The 19536-nt window shown below is 53.2% G+C and overlaps 3 protein-coding genes across 3 annotated transcripts in view; 2 read left to right on the forward strand and 1 right to left on the reverse strand.

The window, feature by feature from the left end:
- MPV17 (MpV17 mitochondrial inner membrane protein) overlaps window positions 1-6505 on the forward strand; it is a 22355-nt gene extending 15850 nt beyond the window's left edge. Inside the window, exons 5-8 of the mRNA XM_015415154.1 lie at window positions 54-149; window positions 4441-4473; window positions 5259-5311; window positions 5549-6505. Coding sequence (XP_015270640.1) covers window positions 54-149; window positions 4441-4473; window positions 5259-5311; window positions 5549-5618 — 252 coding nt within the window. The 3' untranslated portion in view covers window positions 5619-6505. The remainder of the gene's footprint in view (window positions 1-53; window positions 150-4440; window positions 4474-5258; window positions 5312-5548) is intronic.
- Window positions 6506-12190: 5685 nt separating this feature from the next.
- UCN (urocortin) lies at window positions 12191-12895 on the forward strand. Its single transcript, XM_015415167.1, has one exon. It carries the CDS (start codon window positions 12467-12469, stop codon window positions 12863-12865), a length of 399 nt encoding a protein of 132 aa, XP_015270653.1. The 5' UTR covers window positions 12191-12466; the 3' UTR covers window positions 12866-12895.
- A 1310-nt stretch (window positions 12896-14205) lies between these two features.
- The window catches only part of TRIM54 (tripartite motif containing 54), a 35070-nt gene continuing 29739 nt past the window's right edge, over window positions 14206-19536 (reverse strand). Inside the window, exons 8-10 of the mRNA XM_015415176.1 lie at window positions 17493-17600; window positions 16627-16665; window positions 14206-15395 (exon numbers count right to left, since the gene is read on the reverse strand). Coding sequence (XP_015270662.1) covers window positions 15385-15395; window positions 16627-16665; window positions 17493-17600 — 158 coding nt within the window. The 3' untranslated portion in view covers window positions 14206-15384. The remainder of the gene's footprint in view (window positions 15396-16626; window positions 16666-17492; window positions 17601-19536) is intronic.

Consider the following 19536-nt stretch of genomic DNA (forward strand, 5'->3'; position numbering starts at 1 on the left):
TCACAGGTGTCACTGGCTTCCCTCCTTACCTCTGAACCCTCTTTCTCTTCCAGGGCGGGTTTGCCCCCTGCTTCCTTGGCTGTTTTCTGGCTTTGGTGGGCACGCTCAACGGCTTGTCCATGGAAGAGAACTGGAGCAAGATCAAGCGGGTGAGCCAACGCTGGGGATGCCCCGGGGAGGGGGGCGGGCGCAAGGAGATGCCACACGGCATGGCCCAAACCATCTGGCAAGTTCATCACTCTCTCACCTGAACTGCATCACTCTCTCACCCTGACTGGCCACCCCAAATAGTTCTGTGTGAGATATTCCATGTCTGCTAGGCTCCCATTGCTGCAGTGAAGGCAATAGCTGCCGTTCATTCGTACAGGTAAGTATAGGAAGTCGTGAATGTGGAAAGAGGGCTAGAAGTCCCTGCAGTCCAACCCCCTGCCGAACGATGGGGCCATCCAGACTTTGGCTGAGGCTGCCAGTGGAAGGGCAGGTGTGCTGCGGGCGGGGCTCTGGGTATGAGCCGGCCTGGGAGTTCTTTCAGTGCTGGAGTTCAGAACTCCTTTGGCTCTGCTGTTTGCTGAGCATCTCCCTCTTGCCCCCGGCACATCCATCTAGCTCCCAGCCTTCTGGGAGGAAGCCACTTGGCTCTCCCCTGGAGCTCTAACCACTTCAGTGTCCAAGCAGGAGCTCTGATGGTGAGCCCAGAGGGGAGACCTTTGGATTTGGCAAAAGAGGATCACCTTAGTGATTTGGATGAATTTATTTATTTATTTATTTTATTTATACCCCGCCCTCCCCGCCAAAGGCAGATTTTGGGGCTCAAGAGAGAGCGAGTCCATGGGAAAACTACACCCCGTAGAAATGGGGGGGGGGGGTGGCATAGAAGTTAGCTGGAGATGGGTTTTAGAAAATGGGGAGGGGGAACAGTGGCATGTTACGAAACAGTAGGGAAGGCGGAGGACAGGGGTTGACTGGCGTTCCCTGGGAGGTGGCAGCCGCCAGACAGGAAGGCAGAGGTCCAAGCGGGCTGTGTGGAGGAGGTGGGCAGGATCAAGCAGGCCGTCAACTCATCCCTGTAGTGACCTTTGGGGGCTTCTTGACTGTGGGTGCAGTGCCAGCCCTGGCTCTCTGCCATTGACTCCCCTCTCCTAAAGCCCCATGTTGGGATGCAGAGATGCTTCTGGAACCCAGGTGAGCCACTGAGTCAGTGAGTAGCTGCATCGGGTGAGCTGGCAGCCACAGAACTGGGGGGGGCGGGACGGAGGAGGCAGCCCTCTTGCATAAGGCATTGTCATTTCCTGGCCACTCTGCTCCAAGGCTGAAGTGTGCTCCGCTTCTTCTGAAATCCAGCTCTTTCCTGTCTTCCTTGGCCAGGGGTGAGCCGTCATCCCCTTCACCACCCTCGTCAGCTGAAAAATCACACCCTGCCAAATATGCCCAGTTCCTTTTGCCTGTTTTCCTGCAGTTTGTCTCTTCAGTCATCCTCGTCGGACTCCTCCCAAACACCCTGGTTGAGCTGGTGTGCTTGGAACTGAGGTCTTGGCAATGCTGGGCCCGTTTGTCTTTCTGGCAAATCAGGATCCAGCCAAAGAAGGACCTTGTCGTTGACTGGCGCCCACTTGGGCATCTGCTCTTGTCCCCACACCTCCCCTTTGGAAGGCCCTGCTCTCTCTCTCGCCTGTCGCCTCCTGCTTCCGGCAGTGCCAGGGAGCTGTCCCCCCCCCCCCCCCCCCCCGCTCCTGCATCGGCACCCGCTGAGTCACTCAGTGGAATCTTGGCTCATGGGCCGGCTGGTTTGACACTCACGGTCATGATACAATAGCAATAAGATGTCTGAGCAATATGTTTTCTGTGTTTTCCTTTCCTTGTCCAGCACAGAACTCTCTCATCTCTGCGTCGACTAAGAACCACTTGTTGTTTGCTAACCAGAGATGAGTCAGGAGAGAGTAAATTTCAAAGAGCTCTGGTTCAAAGGCATTTGTGAGGGTGGGTGCCATCAGTGGGCGAGGGGCAGGGAGGGTGATTGGGAGCCCAAACCCAGCAAAGTGCCTGTACCCTCAAAATCATGCTGAGCCAGCCAGGACCCCACGTGGGGAAGTTAATGCCAGAGTCCCTCTCCTGTTTTTTGCCTTCTCAGTCCCCCACACTCAATCCTGTTTTCATGTACCAAAGAAATGAAGTTTGGGGAACCCAGTTACCTGGGATCTGTGCGCTCCCAAGGCAGTTTGTTAAAATACCCACCTGTCCTCCCAACCCATAGCTGGAATCAACTCAACAATCAGTAATGCAACCAGGCTTGAGCAAGAAAGCACACACCTGATTACCCTCTAGTTTTGCATTGCTTTAGGTAGACAGTCCTTTGACCAGAGCCAGCATGGAGAAAGTTAGGCTTCCATTGGTTGAAGCGATGCTGCTTTGTTCGTAAATTGGAATTCCTTAATGTGATACTGGTTCCTCTTCCTGTTGAACTTCTTTCAGTCTTCTTCCCCTAGAATGGAATTCTGGGATGTGGTTGGTGGAACTCCCAACTCTGCCCACATCCTGGCGTCATGAATAGGAACTGGCATTGACTGTTGCAGACTTTTTAAATATATTTATTTATTTATTTCAATTTATATTCTGCCCTCCCTGCAGACAGGCTCAGGGGCGGATCACAAGTTCTGAAATACATCAAATACATATATTAATAAGATAATTAAAACAGTTTTAAAACAACTTTAAAACTCTCTTTTACAGTTGACTGGTTTACAACACGTTTTATTTTATAAAGCTCCTCCTCTCTTGTTTGAACAAAGAGTTGGGATTTTTTAATCATGACACATGTTAATTCTCTTAGCAAAACCCGGGACTCCACAACCCAACTCTGCCAGCTTGACAACTAGCTAAGCATAACTTTTTTCCTTGATGAGATTGCAATTTTTACATAAATTCTGTACTTCTGTACTTTTGGCTTTTATGGCTCCCTAGTGCTGCTGTTTGTTTGGTGCATTTTTGTACCCCAGTATAAAATAGTAGTATGGTAAAGTCCCACCCATTGTATCTGAACAATATCCTCTAGACCACAAGAGTTTATGGTGGAATACAAGGTGGTTAGTCGGTAAGGGTGGTACCCACAAGACTCAGGTTTGTTTGTTTATTTGTATGCCTTGTAAGCTGTCTTGAGGATGTTAGACTGCAGAGGCCAAGCATCCCTTTTTAAGTAAACAAGACTGATGCGATGCTGGGGGCAGAGGGAGGGCACGGCTTTGGTGAGTGCTGCTGCAATTTTGAATTCCTGACATATTCCACCACCACCCCCGCCCCCATGCTTGAGGTCTGCATTCAGCCAACCCTAAATAGCCAGATCTTCCATTTGCCTTTCACACATGGTGCGTCGCTTCTGCTGCATTTTGCGCCACAGACAGCATAATCCAAGTTGGGCCTTTGCCAGGCCTTGCCATTCAGGCCACCTGCCAGGTGTCGCGTTTATCTTTGGGAGTCTCCGGCTGGGCCATGGGGCATCTATGCCAGGATATAAATAGCCTCCCTCCGAGACTTCCTTTTAAACTGTCCCTAAAAGCTGCAGTTTCTCTGTGTCTCGCCAGCCTAGCTGTTGCATCAGCAGGGCCCCCTTTATCAGCTGGCTGGCAGTGGGTCAGACTCTGGTACATCTTTCCTTTTGAACCCCGTCCAATCTGGCAGAGGGCAGATAACTGCAAGGACGGGGTTGGCAAAGGTGGTGCCTGAGAAGTTAGGAGAATGACCCACAGCTGGGTGTATAGTTCCTCACCACCACTACCAAGGATATGAACAATCCAGAAAGAATGGAGGAGGATGGTGAAGATGATGTGAAGTCCTGTGTAGAAAGACTAAAGGAACTGGGATATTTAGTCTCTAGAAAAGAGGACTGGGGAACACGTATTGCTAGCACTGCTGAAGTGTTTATCGGAAAGAGAGAAAGAGAGAAAAAGAGAAAGACAGTTTTTGATTGAGCACCTCTGCTGCAGGCAAAGAGATGAGCAAAAGAAAAGCTTTGAGGGAGGGAGATTTTAAAAACTTTGGATTCCCTGTATGGAGCAGTGCTTAGGGGGTTGGACTAGGACCAGGAAAGACCAGGATTCAAGTCTGCTGTGAAGCTCATGGGGCGACGCTGGGCCCAGTCACCTGTTCTCTGTCAATGGAATGTACCTTGCAGGGCTGTTGTGAGGATAAAACTGCAAGGTGGGGGAGAGCCATGTATGATGCTTGGAGGGGCAGGATAACAATAAATGAAGTTTTGTCTAAACATTACAGAGTTTTCTGACCCTGCGGCAGCTGCCCAGGAAGGTCCTGGGGTCTCTTTCCATGGAGTTTTCCAAGAGAAGGCTGGGGTCAGCATCTGTCCAGGGGTGGTGGGGTCTGGCTGAGATGTGGGGAGCTGATGCAGGCCCAGGTGGAGCCCTCTGATCCGTTTCTGCTACTTCCTTACAGGACTACAAAGATACCCTGATCACCAACTACTATGTGAGTAGCTCTCCTGCCTCTTCAGTGGGACTCGCACTTGGGGCAGCAGCTGGGTACAAATGTCACGCCACGCCATGCCAGGACAGCATCGTCTGGCTCAATCGGGGGGGGGGGGGGTGACACAAGAGGTGCTGCCATGTCAGGGGAGGTGCTGCTTCACTGCCTTTTCTGAGGGCTGTAAAGAAGGAGTGGCAGTGACCCATGGCAGAAGGTCCCGAGTTCAGTCCCCGGCTGGCATCTCCATTTTAACAGAGCGAGGAACAGGTGCTGTGCAAGACCTCTGCCTGCGGCCCTGGAGAGCTGCTGCCTGTCAGAGTAGACAATACTGACCTAGATGGACCAAGGGTCCAGCTCCTTAGGAGGAAGCGTGATGTATTCGTGTATAGCAGTGGCTCAGTGGTAAAGCACCTGTTTTGCATGTAGAAAGCAATCCCTGGCATCTCCTGGTTAAAAGGATCAAGCAGTAGGTGATATGAAAGCCTTCTGCCTGAGACCTTGGAGAGGTACTGCCTGCCAGAGCAGGAAACACTGACCTTGATGGCCCAATGATCTGATTCAGTCAAATGCAGCTTCATGTGCTTAGGAGGTTGTGATAACCATAGTGAGAGGGAGGCGGAACTGGGTAGGTTGGCCCCTTTCTACTAGTTGGGGCTCAGCAGTTGGGCCTCCCATTCATCCCCAGCTGCATCTCCTGTGCAGTTCCTCATTGGCCGAGACAGATAGGAGGGGCGGGCTCCCATTTGGGGTCAGTGTTCCTTCCCCCAACTATGCCGTGTGTCTTTCAGATCTGGCCAGCTTTGCAAGTTGTCAACTTCTACTTCGTCCCTTTGCACTACAGGTAAAAACTGCTCTCCCTGCATGCCCAACTTTGCCCCCCCTCTCTGTCGGCAGCTACTGACTTGGAAGCCACCTGGACAGCAATGTTCCCAGTGTACATCCTAGTGCTTCAGGAACTCTCCCCACCAACTTTTGGGTTTTCCAAGTCACACACCTAAGTGCAGGCCCCACAGCTTGCCCTCTGCTGGTGTGGGTCAGTCTTGGTCTCCCACCCCCTTCCTTCTTTCTCCGCCCCCAGGCTGGCTGTGGTTCAGTGTGTCGCCATCGTCTTCAACTCCTACCTCTCCTGGAAGACTAATCAACTATGACTTGGCAACGTGGACAATCAGAGGCTCTTCTGGACACCAGCACATCAGTGCCCGCTTCTTCCTTCCCGGTGCCTCATCCAGCACGTGCTCCCTTTGGCCTCTGTTTCTCACCCAGGGAGGCTGTCTGTTGCACACAGCAGAGTGTCCTGCCTCGGCACCCCTCTTCCCCAGTCACCCCTGTTCAGTCTTCTCAGCCCTACGCAAGTTGAGACTACCTCAAACCACAATCAAGAGAGCCTGACAGTGTGTATGTCTCTGCCAGCCTGAGTCAGGAGAGCAGGGAGGTACAGGCTATCCATCGGAAGCTACACCATTTCCTGTGATGTGGAAGACCTTAGTAGTGCTGTAGGCATTCAGAAACTTGCTGTTGCATTTGTAGTAGGAACCTTTTTGGAAACGGAGCATTAAGGTGAGGCAGACATGGAGCCGAAAGCCTTGCCAGGACCCAACTGCTGTTAGTAATTTCCAGAGGGCTTCACAGCTCTGCGTTCCATTGGTACTCATAAGTAGATGCCACAAAATGGGTAGATTGTACAGTTTCCAGGTATTGGGTCCACTCTGTGTGTCTTCAAGACCTACTTGTCATTCTAATGAATTAATAAGCTGCTACACCAAGTGGTCATAGTCACTGTCTTGGATGGATTTCAGAAGAGGTGATGGGTGTCTCAGTGGGTTCCAGTAGGCATGATGGCTGAATGTAACTTCCATGTTCAGAGGCAGTGTACCTCTGCAGAGCTTCCGTAACCTGCTATCAGAAAGCAGATAGGGGACTGAATGGACCTGTGCTCTGATCCAGCAGGAGGCTCTTCTCATGTATTTGTGGACTCTAGCAGTTCGAAAGCAAGAAATTGCAAGTAGATAAATAGGGACCACTTCGGTGGGAAGGTAACAGCGTTCCGTGCACCTTGGTGTTTACTCATGCCGGCCACATGACCACGGAAACGTCTTCGGACAGCGCTGGCTCTTCGGCTTTGAAACGGAGATGAGCACCGCAACCCTAGAGTCGGATTCGACTGGCTTTCGAGCAAGGAAACCTTTACCTTTACCTGTTGACTGAAGTAAACGAGTTGTGACAAATCTGGACACTGGAGCAAATGTAAATGTGCACATGTTCTCAGAAATCAGGATAGATGGTCTCTAGGGTCCTCCTGAACCAGCATTGTGGCTTCAGAAATGGGGCTGGTCTCAGTGGAGGGTTTATAGAACACATCTCTGTATTTATTTAGAAAATTTCTAAGCCATTTCTCCATAAACCTTGTTCTCAGCAGGCAGTACATGATATGCCAGAGCAGAAAAGGCAGTAGTAGAAAGTAGTAGAAAGCAGCAGGTGATGGGGCTACCATCAGCCTCAGAGAGGAGCCCTGGAGCAGTGTGGAGTGTTCAAAGATCCTATCTGCTTCACTGTACTAAATATGGGGAAATCCTTGAGGGAGGAATCACATTTTTTTAAATAGCTAAAGACTGTATAAAATGTAGGGATGGGCACAGACTGGGAAAGCCTGGTTCACTTTGGGGCTCACGAACCAGGCAACCCCGAACCGAACCCCCGAGGAAAAAACCCGCCCAAACTGAACTGGTTCCAGCAGCTTCGGGCCCCTGCTGCGCCTGTGTCATCTGGAAGTGATGTGAGCGCATCGCCCCCCCCCCCGATGCACTTGCATCACTTCCAGGTGATGCAGGTGTGCCAGGGGCAATGCCCGATGCCAGCTGGAACTGGCGTGCACGCGTCGGGGGTGAACCTCGAATTGAACTGAGCAGAAGCTCAGTGAGTATTTGGGGAAAGGCGCCGTTCACAAACCAGACTTTGGCTCAGGCTCGACTCTGTGCCCATCCCTAATAAAATGCCACTTAACATCCAAAGAGAGTGGAGAGCCTGCAGCTCAGCGCTAAAGTATCTGCTTTGCATGTCGGTTCAATCCTGGACATCTCCACTGAAAGCCTGGTGCTTAGCCCAGGGGATTAATGGGTCTTTAAGGGGAGAGGGGCTGTGGTTCAGAGCTAATAGAGTCGGCTCTGCATGCAGAAGGTCCCAAATTCAATCCCTGGCATCTCCATTTAAAAGGATCAGGGAGAAGGCAGTGTGAAAGACCTCAGGCTGAGACCCTGGGGAGTTGCTGCCAGTCCAAATCAACAGTATTGGCCTTGATAGACCAGTGGTTTGACTTGGTGTGTAAGGCAACTTCATGTGCGCTCAGGACCCCAACAGGGACATCTTAACGTTTGCCTAGCAAGTTGGGATATAAATGGAAAGTAATACTAAATAAATAATAAAGAGGATCACATCCCAAAGAAAGAAAGACTGTGGAAGTTTAGTTTAGCCGTCTTTCTCATACTTTATATTTGCCAGGTAAAATAAGTACATGCTTGTAGGCCATGTAATGTGGTAGGAGACCAGGGGGTGACGCTTCATGGAACAGCTGCCTTCACTCCTACAGATGGCTTGCTGCTGCTACGGGGGGGGGGGGGGGGGGCTGGCTCCCTTGGGAGTCCCTCGTCCTTTCCCTGGGACAAAGGCCACACGCTGCAAGGCAAAACGGACTTGAGTTCCGCCAGGCTGCTTCTTGGCCAATCATTGCCTGCTCCCTCTGTTTAACCTGCCCGGGGCTCTGTTTGTCCAGGAGCGAGGTAATTGCTGCCTGATGTTTGCTTAGTGTCCCAGGCATCGGGCTTCAGCTGGTGCCAGCACTGCAGCTTTGGTAGGGGCTCGGAGATAGGAACGCCAGGCCACCTTCCCTTGGGGTGGAAGAGCTGGCACAAAGGGAGCATAATGTACCTGAGCAGAGGTGTTTGCCAGCACATTTTGGGATGGGGGTGCATTCCAGGAGCGGGCATTCAGCAGTAGTACACCTGTCATGTAAAGTTGAGCCCTTCCTTATTAGGCACATGTGGCACAGCCACACATCCTGGGGCTCAGGTGTCTGAGGAGGCTTCAGCACAGCTGTAATCCACAGCTGCATTGCTCTTAAGTGGAGTAGGCAAGATCTGCAGCACGCTGATCAGCTGGGCCAGCAGAAAGATGGGTTCTGTCTTGGGGCGGGAGGCTTTGTGACAGGGTGTAGTGTATGTGCTGATTTAACCCAGTACTTCAAAGGACGTTTTGAGGAATCAACATCCATATTCTGTTGCAAGTCCATAGACTCTTGCCCTCGCCTTAGATGGTCCAGGCTAGCCTGACCTCATCCGAACTCAGAAGCTAAGCAGGATCAACCCTGGTTAGTATTTGGATGGGAGACCACCAAGGAAGCCCAGGGTCACTACACAGAGGTAGGCCATGGCAAACTGCCTCTGAATGTCTTTTGCCTTGAAAACCCTACGGAGTCCCATAAGTCGGCTTCAATTTGACAGCACTTTCCTCCATCACCATATAGAATTTTAACTGGCTTGGAGTTTGTCAGGTTCACCAAGGGTGGGTGGCAGGGAGAGTCTGAGCTCCCCCTTCCACTCTCCCTCTCGCTCTTCTTGGAATTCGGACTTTCTACTCACTGGATAAGGCAGGACTCCTCGAGGGGAAGGCCTCTTTGCATTCATTTACAATTGTGCGCCTTTTGGTAACTCGAGTATAAATGCCCCCTGCTGCCGCCCCCCCCGCCCCAGAAAAACAGCTTGAGAGATTTTCCACTTCTTCCTGTGGGTGTCAGAACTCTGCCTTCATGTTCTCTGTGGCACAAATTTTCAGCTTTTACTCCCAGGGGTCCCAACCTGAGATGGGGGAGGGCGTTACTACCTCAGAAACAATGAACATCCTAAAAAGTTGCCCAGCTCCCCTTCATCCATCCTATAAGCAGCAATGCTTCTACTAAAATCATAGGGCAATTTTGCTAAGAAAGAACAGTTCCATGGGAGGAGCTTTAGCTCAAATGGCAAGATGAATCAGAAATTACCACTTGTGGCTTAGGTGGCAAGAGGAAGATGGTAACTTTCAGGTCTCTAGAGGTCAATGTTTTTCACTGCAACCTGTAATAAAATTGAAAAGGGAGTAGTGTTGCAAAGTAAGGAAGATAGTAATTTAACCTAGCCAATTTGGTGGTGGCAACCCTTGGATTATAGGGAAAACCTGGTAAATTCTCTGGGTTGGGTCAAATGCACAATCACTCTGAGACATGTTGGGGGGGGTTGTATTTGTGTGTGTATGCTGGGAAGTCATGGTTGACTTCTTCTGACCCCTAGTGGGGCTTGGATGTTTCTGAGAGGTGGCTTGAACATAAGAACATAAGAGATGCCAATGTTGGATCAGGCCAAAGGCCCATCCAGTCCAACACTCTGTGTCACACAGTGGCCAGAAATACCAGTGCCATCAGGAGGTCCACCAGTGGGGCCAGGACATTAGAAGCCCTCCCACTGTTGACCCCCCCAAGCACCAAGATGACAGAGCATCACTTGCCCCAGAGTCCCTATCTATACCTTCTGGCTAATAGCCACTGATGGACCTCTGCTCCATATGCTAATCTAATTCCCTTTTGAAGCTGTCCATGCTTGCAGCCGCCACCACTTCCTGTGGCAGTGAATTCCATGTGTTAATCACTCTTTGGGTGAAGAAGTACGGTACTTCCTTTTATCCATTCTAACCCGACCGCTCAGCAATTTCATGGAGTGCCCACGAGTTCTTGTATTGTGAGAAAGGGAGAAAAGTACCTCTTTCTCTACCTGCTCTTTCCCATGCATAATCTTATGTCACCCCTCAGTCGTCGTTTCTCCAAGCTAAAGAGCCCTAAGCGCCTTAACCTTTCCTCATAGGGAAAGTGTTCCAACCCCTTTTGCTATTACCTACCTCTGCGTCCGGGCCCTTGTGTTTCTTGGAGGTCTCCTTTCCAAGTACTTGCCAGGGCTGGTCCTGCTTAGCTTCCAAGATGGGGCTTGCCTGGGCTATCCAGGTCAGGGCTATATGTTTCAGTTCTTGAAACCTTCAGTTCCCTTTAACTGTGTGGTGTGCATGGCTATTGTACTCCTTAAGCTACCACTCAGACACAGCAGCAACATGGACTGCGGTTCATTTTGGTTTTGGACCAGTGCAGATATAAACCCATGCCACCTTGAGATGCATTTCCCCCTGAAAGCAACAAGAAAAGGGCTGCACACACTTCTGCCCTCTGAAGGTTGGTAGCCCCTATGAACTCTGCCTTCTGGGGACTTTGGCTGAGCTGGGAGCACCAAAGAGAACCATAAATATTCTACGGAGGAGGGGAAAGAGAACCTAGGCATCAAAGCCCCAGCATTGTACGCAACTTGCCTCGTTTCAGCACCACGGACAGCAACAGCGCGCAGAGTGCGGGTCCTCGCACGAACTGCGTCTTGCCTTGAGAGGCTCTGGCTTGGAATGAGCAGAGTATTATTTTTTTAATTATTATTATTTGGTATTATTATTATTATTAGAATTTATATCCCGCCCTCCCCGCGAACGGGCACCATGTGCCACCTCACCGGACCCCCCACCCCTTTAATTCAGCTACAAACGTCTAGTCTAGCAGGAGTCTTGCTTTCTTCTGGAGGCTCTTGGAGTTCCACCGCGTTTAGTCATTCCGTGGTGGGTGGGGAATGGAAAACTCCCAGCAGCGAGCTGTGTTGGGGAAACAGGCTCCCGGCAGACGTTTGCCCCTAACAAGGAACTAACTATTGAAGACCCAACCAACAAATGCTGAGGCCAAACTGTGTGTAGCCTGTTGATTACTACCAGGTATCGTCAGAAGCCTGCCCAGGGTAGGGAGGGTGAGCTCATTCACGTGTCTTTCCATGTTGCTTGGCATTCATTCAGCCCTCCATACCGCCCCAGGGAGTGGAAATAAAACATCCCATAGCTGTGCTGCAGCAAGAAGTAGGGAGCCATCTGCTTGCCATCATCTTCGACTGGCCCACCTGTGGTCAAAAATGGTATGGCACGCCTTTGAGCGCAAAGCCATGGATCCAAAAAAACTTCATCCTCATCCTAACACACCTGTATACACAACATGCACGACTCCTTTTCTCTGGGTGCCCCGCAGTCGAATGTTTTAGGTTTAGAAATCACCGGTGGTGGGGCCTCTCACTTTCTAAAACTGTTTTATCAAGTGGGCCATTCTGCCGCCACTTTAAAGACAGATGACCCATAAACCTGGTACTGAAAGGAGTAGATGGGGGGTAATAAACACATAGATGCTGTTGCTAGACACTGCCTTACTGCGGTGACGGGGGAGGGGGGAGGCTGCCTCTGGGAAGCCTGCAGGCGCTACTTGTTTTAGGACGACACAGGGAAGTGGAGAGCTCCACCCTCTGGGCTTAGCTGTTGATGGCAGCCAAGCGGTCCTGGAGCACCAGTCAAATGATCACCAGAGTTGTTCTTGGTTTGTCCCCCCCCCTCTTTGCCCCCTCCCGCTGCTGCGTCCCACCCTGGCCGGGGTGGCTCTCCATCGGCAATCCGTCCATGTCCCGCGCTGACGTCAATGGATCTCCCGGCCTGGCTCTATATAAAGATCCCGCCAGCGGCTCCGCGCACCCGCCTTCCCGGACCGGCAAGAGCGCACCGTGGTGAGCGCCTTCCCGCCGTCGCAGGATTGAGGCAGGCGGGGACTCAGACGGGCCCCCCCCCCCCCGCGCGCGCCTCCGCTTCCTCGACGGGGCTCCGAGTCTGCCTGCTCGTGTCGCCCCCTGCTGGAAGAAGGACTCCGAGGACCGCACTCCAGCGCCCGGCTTAGACGCCCCTCTTGCCCCGGGGAAGCTCGGGAAAGTCCCGGCTGGCCCGCTCCCTCGGCCTCTGTGCGGAGGAGAGAGCGAGACAGACTGACCCGACTCCCTGCCAGCGCGCCCGGGCTGCCCGCCACCCCCCCTCGGGGACTCACCGGCCGCTCTCTTCGCAGGCCCGGACGGCCCCAGGCAGCATGAGACGGGCGCTGCTGCCCCTCCTCGTGGCCTCGCTCCTGCTGCTCTCGCGGGCGTCCGCTCGCCTCACGGACTTCGAGGGCCCCGGGGAGCGCGGGCTGAGCCTCCGGCTGAAGCTGCTGCCCTTGGGCCAGGCTCGTCGCGCCGGCACCCGGGGGCCCCTGCTGGCTCCCTCCTCGCCGGCTCCCGGACCCGACGGGGCGGCCTTGGCGAGGCGGCCCCTGACCCGGGCGGCTCCGGCGGGGGAGCTGAGCGAGCGCCTGAAGCGCCAGGAGTGGCCCAACTCCATCGACCTCACCTTCCACCTCCTCCGCCACATGCTCGAGATCGCGCGCCTTCAGAGCCAGCAGGAGCAGGCCGAGGAGAACCGCCTCGTCTTCGAGGACCTGGGCAAGTGACGCCGACCGGCCGGCCACCCGGGAAAGCCAGCTGCGGAGCCGCCCGCCGGGGCATCCAGCCGTCCAGCAGCAGCAGCAGCCAGAGGGTCGCCGTCGGACAGCGCGCCTCTTTCGGTTCCTGGCGGGCTCCGAGGCAGGTGCTCCAGGCAAGCCCCGCTGCCGCTCCCCTCTCGGGCAGAAAAGTCTGGCGGCCAGGCAGACGGGCCGACCGCGTTGTTTTGTGGGCGCCAGGCGGGGGGCTGCGGGGGGAGTGGCACTGTGGCAGGAGGGCCCACAGCTCTCGCGTTGCCCTTCCAGTTCCCAGCAACTCGGGCCGCGGCACCCGACGGGCGTGTGGGTGGGTCGGCTCTGGTTCCCGTCCCCACGCAGCTGGCTTGCCCTGAAGCAGAGCACTGGCCGGCTGCTGCAGTCGCGATTCCCCACTCTGGCCGGCAGCGACTCCGGCGCAGGGTAGTCCTGTGCCCGCCGCCCCTGGCGCCAGGGCCGCCGCCTTGAGGAGCCCGCCTGATGAGAAACATGCTTGGCAATGGCAGGGGAGACGGTCAGTCGATCACGGAAAGCAGACAGTCCTGTTAGTTTCGATCGACCTGCATGCAGACACACACACACACACACACCCCAGAAACCGCCCGGCCGTCCCAAAGGCGGGACCCCCTCGGCAGAGGCATTATTCCCTCTGGGGCGAGGAGGAGGAGGAGGCCGCGCCTTGCGGGTCTGGAAAGACCCTGCCGGTCCCTAACCCGGCGGCAGCGGCATCCGGCGGCGCCCAACTGACTGGGGCGCCCTCTAGCGGGAAGAGCCCAGAGTCTCCCTCCCCACTGACGGATGCTCGGCCGGCTCGGCTCTCCCCTCCCGCCGAGTCCCGCCCGGGGGCGCCGCCGCCTCCTCCTCAAGTCTCAACCTGCTCCTGCCCCCCCCTCCCCCGATCTTTTTCTCCGCCAGTGAAACGCCCAAGGGGGCCTCCGGCCGGAAGGGAAAGTCGCGGGAGGGATGCTGGGGGGGAGAGACCCGGGCAAGCCAGCACCAGGTGGGAGGGTCCAGCCGAGAGCCTCCCACCCCCCCCCGGGGGAAGACCAGCCCCGCATGAGGCCGCCGCCCCCTCGACGCACTCCGTCCAGCCAGGGGCCCCCGGGACGGCAGCCTGCAACTCCGGACCAAGGGACTGAGCTGGCCCGCGGGGAGGCCGCGCCGACGAGGACGCGAAGGGGGCTCTTTGCAGCCATCGGCCGCTGGGGACACTAGCGGGGGCGCCCCTCCCCCGACGGCGCGGTTTCGAAATAAAACCACTGGCCAGACAACAACCCGCTTTCACGTGTGCAATGGGGGGGGGGGAGCGGGGGAGCCTGTGTTGCTCTGCGTTCCCGCGGGGGGGGGGCTGTGTGTAGAAAGAGGAGATCACCATAGGGGGGAGGGGAGTCACCGGAGGCTGCGGGGGTCGAGGGTTTTCATCCTCTCCTTTCGGCACCTGGCTGGCTCCCCTTTTATATTCACAGTAACTTCCAGACCTGGATCGGCGGGTAGGACTTAGGTTGCCTTCAGTCCTGAATCCTGATCTAACCCCTACACCACACTGCCCTGCCAGGCTGCCCTAGGCTATTCCTGGTGGACACCCCCTAGCCACGAGCTGGCTTTGAAGCTGTTCAAAAATTGGTGGGTGTCTCTCCCTCAAACACTTCAGGGCCAACTGCAAGAAACCAAAGGCAAAACCTCAGGGAGGGTGCTCCCAGGCTCAAAGAGGCAGCTCCAGAGTAACCAGCCAACAATTTATTAACAGAGGCTGATTAGAGGCCAAGCAGAGACCACCAGCCTGTACACAGGACACGGCTTCAGTGATCCAACAGGGCATTTCCACAGACACAAGTATTGCCAGCCAGGGAATGGGCATTTTACACCTGCAGCTCAAAATGCTGCTCCTAGGGGAAGGGGGGACCACCAGGGACCAGTAAAGTGTAGAATTCGCTGCCAGAGGATGTAGTGATGGCCACAGGTTTCAAAGGGGATTCATGGAGGAGAGGCCAGTGACTGGAGAAAACCTCCACAGTCAGAGGCAGTCAACCTGTGAGTCCCAGAACCAGAAATCAACATCAGGGGAACATTTCAGCCTCCACAGCCTGTTGTTGGCCCTCCAGATGTAACTGGTTGGCCACTGTGTGAGACAGAGTGCTGGACTAGACAGGCCACTGGTCTGATCCAGCAGGGCTCTTCTTATGTTCGTAACCCTCTACGATTTCCAGAAGCCTCAAAATCGATACCTTATCAGCTCATTTTCCACCCATGAGGGATAGCTTCAGCAGCAGCCAGCCCACCCCCACCTGGCAGCACTCCAGAGAAGAGAGTTACAAAGACAATACAATATTCATTCTCTGCATGGCATGAAAAAACCCCAAGAGGAGGTTGGGTCACAGGAAGAGGAAGGCAAGGAAGGTATTCAGATGGAGCTGAGGGGGTTTGTGGGGGAAGCTGCTACTCAGGAGGCATTGTGGGTCGCTTCTCTTCCTGCTTGCCTTTACACCGCATTTTCAGTGTTGACCTGCCAGGAGACAAGAAGGATGCTCAGGACTGTGGGTGCTCAGTCCTCTTCAGACCCTATCCCCCAGGGGAGACCCTCAGTCTTAGGGCTCGGGTGAGAAGGGCTAGTGGGTCCCTCATCACTGAAGATGCCAAGACTAGCAGAGTCCCTTGGAAGGCAGATAAAACCTCCATGCCCAGTTATCCTACGCCAACAACTCCTGCCCTTCCTTTAAATGAGCTAGCAAAAGAGGGCCTAGCAGCAGTCACCACAGGCAGTGCCAGAGAGGAGGTGGACCTAGGTGAAAGTCCAGGTCAAAAGGGCCTGCCCAGCCACCAGTCATTCACTTACAGCCTGCCATTTTTTGGTAAGACCCAAGGCGGTTGCAAAATACAAAAAGAATTGATTATTTAAAAAAAATTAAATATAGGAAGAGATATTTTGTTTCAGATTTGGGAGGAATGCAACATGGGCAGTGTATTTTTCTCCCTCCCCCCCACTCCCATCTGTTCAAATACCCCCAACCAATGCTCCTTCTAAGCTGTGGGGTATTGTGTGCAAAAATTCCACTTTGTGAGCTACTGGCATTAAAGTTGTGAGCGAGTGATTTGGCTACTGCAGAAATTAGTTTGCTCTGGAGCCATCCTTCCTGAGCTAAGACAAAAATGTGTGAGCCGGAGGCTAAGAAACTGTGAGCCAGCTCACACTAACTCAGCTTAGAGGGAACACTGCCCCCAACCCAATTCTACAGCTGCTCAAGTCTTATGGACAGCTTCAAGAGGGAATTGGATAAACATATGGAGCAGAGGTCCATCAGTGACTATTAGCCACAAGGTATAGATAGGAACTCTCAGACTGGGGCAAGTGAGGCTCTGTATTCTTGGTGCTTGGGGGGGGGCAACAGTAAGAGGGCTTTTAGTGTCCTGGCCCCACTGCTGGACCTCCTGATGGCACCTGGTATTTTTGGCCAATGTGTGACAGATGTTGGACTAGATGGGCCATTGGCTTGATCCAACATTGGCTTCTCTTATGTTCTTAAGTCCTGTTTTCCATACTGGGCTTAAAAACCCAGGGAAAACAAATTCAGTTATGGGATGGCATCATTCCAACACGGTCCCAAGATGATCGGCCAGGCTGTGGAATTCTCTAGGCAGGGGTTCTTCACTACCTCAAGATAACAACTGGAGGGCACCAACCTCCCATCCCTGATCGGCTTGAGATGGGAGCTTCCTCCACACATATTTTGACTTACCATGTGAGGCACTTGCTGGCTTGGGTCTCAACCCCGCATCTAGGAAGAGAAATGGAGGCAGGATTTAGAGATTTATACCCAAAGTGGCCTGCAGCATCATTCTCCCCGCCTCTGTTTTATTCTCGGAACAACCACCTGGGGAAGTAGGGTAGGCCGAGAGTTGAGTGACTGGCCCACAGGACCCGAAGACAGACCTGGAAGCAGCGTGATGCTGACAAGTCCATGGCTGGGAGAGAGGGATTGAGGTTGAACAGAGATGTGGAGAGAGATGTAGAGGACTAACAACAGGCTAAAGGTTGGGAGATGACTCCTGCTTCTCAGCTCCCCTAGTGCCGCTGGCTGGTCACCGCCGGAGACTAGAACACGGGATTCAGCAGACCTCTGGTCAGACCCAGCAGGGGACTGACGATGTTCTGTTCCCATGCAAAGCTCACCTTGCCCCTTGAGCCTTGGGGATAATGAGTCCTTATTTATTTAGCTACGTACACACCTGACTTTCCTCCCCAACAGGGACCCAAAGTGGCTTGCAGTGTTGTTCTCCACACCTCTATTTTATCTTCACAGCTATCCTATAAGGTAGGCCAGGCCCAAGGTCTTCCAGTGAGCTTCCAGGGGGATTCGAACCTGGGCCTCCCATATCATAGTCTGACACTCTATCCAGTGAACCACGCTGGCTCTTGTGACAACGGCCCCACGCCCCACCACAAGAGCAAGTTGTGGCCTTCTGATTGGTAAAGGGGAAGCTCTTCCCACTCCATCCCCAAGGGGTTCCTCTTTAGACAGATGATGGGGCTTGACCTGCAGAGACTGCTTGGTGTTTGCTCCACCCCACTGTATTGATCCTGGCACGTCCAGCTGCAGCTCACCTTCCGTCCCCTCGGGGGCATCCGCTGCTTCTGGGCGCTCCTCTTCTCCTGTAGCATCGCCACCTTCTGGGCCAGGTCCTTCCACTTCAGCCTCTTCTCCAGCAGCATCTGAGAGAAAGAGGAACCAGATGCAGTCAGGCCTGGGTCATGGTGTCATTGTCTCCCTGCCTGGGTCCTGGGCACCAGCGGAGCTCCACTGACGAAAGAGGGAGGAGGGAACAATTTTGCCCACTCCCCGCTACCTCCCACTGACACTACCCCCCCCCCATGTCTACTCATCCATGTAGATCCCACAGGCCTGGGAATCAACTTTCCTGAGATCAGAAAAGAATGCTGAGGGGTGTGTGTGTGTGTCAGAAGGATTTACGACCCTTGCACAAGCATATTACTGGATCCAACCCCTTGTGCCCAGGGTATGTCCAGCTGTTTGTTCATTACTGGTGAAAGCACCAGGACTTGTATATTACAAGGAATTGGGATAGAGGCGGGAGGGCAGCGCATCCCGGAGAGTCAATTCCTCGAAAGTCCAGAGATGTAAGAGAACTGGAAAAGTTCACAACACACCGAGAGCTACTCACTGTGATGTTCTCAGAGAAGGTACTATTAAACTCATAAATCTGAGAAAAAACAAACCAATCTGAAGAGTACATTGAGCACTGAACACGTTATATGTAAATATATGCACTGTTTCCACTGACAGCAAGTAGGGGTGGTTTCATATCCAATTTGGCAGAATCCCCCCCATCCAAGAAATCCAGACAATGCTAATTTCTGTGCCTAGGAAGGAAATTAAATTGTGGCTCAATACATTAAAGTACATCAAGCAGTACTGGCATATCCTCCGAGGCTTTTGCCGCTTTCTTCAAAGATATCAAATTTCCACTGCCCCACGGTATAGGAGTTACTGCTTATATGGAGCGTTGAGATTTCAAGAGGTGGCCTGACTCCTGCCTACCCCTGTGGTGTTTGAATGTTCAGTTTTGCTCAGCAGGGGAGAGACTTGGCACTTGCATGTGACCGGTGAGCTCACAGCCGCAGGTGTGGACCAGCACAATTTATAGTTCCGGTTGGTCTCTGTTGATACCAATGCAAAATGAATCCTTAAAAAACCCAAACTATTTGCACTAACACACTATTTTGCCAAAACACTAATGCCCTATTTTGGCTAAACGTATTATGGCAAAGGAGGAGGAGGAGGAGATTGGATTTATACCCCGCCTTTCATTGCCCGAAGGAGTCTCAGAGTGGCTTACCATCTCCTTTCCCTTCCCCTCCCTACAACAGACACCCTGTGAAGTAGGGGGGGCTGAAAGAGCCCTCTTTCGAGGACTGCTTGTGAGAGAACAGCTCTGAAAGAACTTGTGACTGGCCCAAGGTCACACCAGCAGCTGCACGTGGAGGAGTGGGGAATCAAACCCGGTTCTCTCAGATTAGAGTCTGCACACTTAACCACTACATCAGACTGGGTCTCTTGGGTGAAAATACATAACACAAGCTACTGGGCAGATTCACTCCTGAAGATGCATTTTTAAAAAATACAGTGCTTGAACCAGCACACAGCAGTTTCCCACCCGATGTTTTGCATTCATTCACCATCTGCAAACTTTACAGAATGATATGAGGAAGCAGCAGCAGCAGAGGAACCTGCAAGGAGCTGTGGATGAGAAACCACTCCCTGGAGCAGTCAACAGTTGGACTCTGCATAAGGTCAGGATCTGGTTTCGGAGGCACAGCTATTTGCCAAGAAAAAACAAAGCCAGCTTGGTGTAGTGGCTAAAATGCTGGACTAGGATCTGGGAGACCTGGATTCAAATCCCCCCTCTGCCATGAAAACTCACTGGACAGTCACTCACTCTCAACGTAACCTACCTCAATGTGTTGTTGTGAGACAGGGAAGACCAATGCAGGCCACCCTGAGCTGCTTAGAGAAATGGCAGAAAAAGACAAGGTACTAAACAGATAAGAGTGTGGTATTGTGCTTAGTGTCAGGTTAGGATTTGGGAGACATGGGTTCAAATCCTCACACTGCCATGAAGCTCAGTGG

Source organism: Gekko japonicus, unplaced genomic scaffold (assembly GCF_001447785.1).
Source record: "Gekko japonicus isolate JY-2015 unplaced genomic scaffold, Gekko_japonicus_V1.1 scaffold63, whole genome shotgun sequence".
Taxonomy (NCBI): domain Eukaryota; kingdom Metazoa; phylum Chordata; class Lepidosauria; order Squamata; family Gekkonidae; genus Gekko; species Gekko japonicus.

Excerpts from the sequence above, each read along its gene's own strand:
- UCN (XM_015415167.1), top strand. The coding sequence starts at position 12,467 with ATGAGACGGGCGCTGCTGCCCCTCCTCGTGGCCTCGCTCCTGCTGCTC.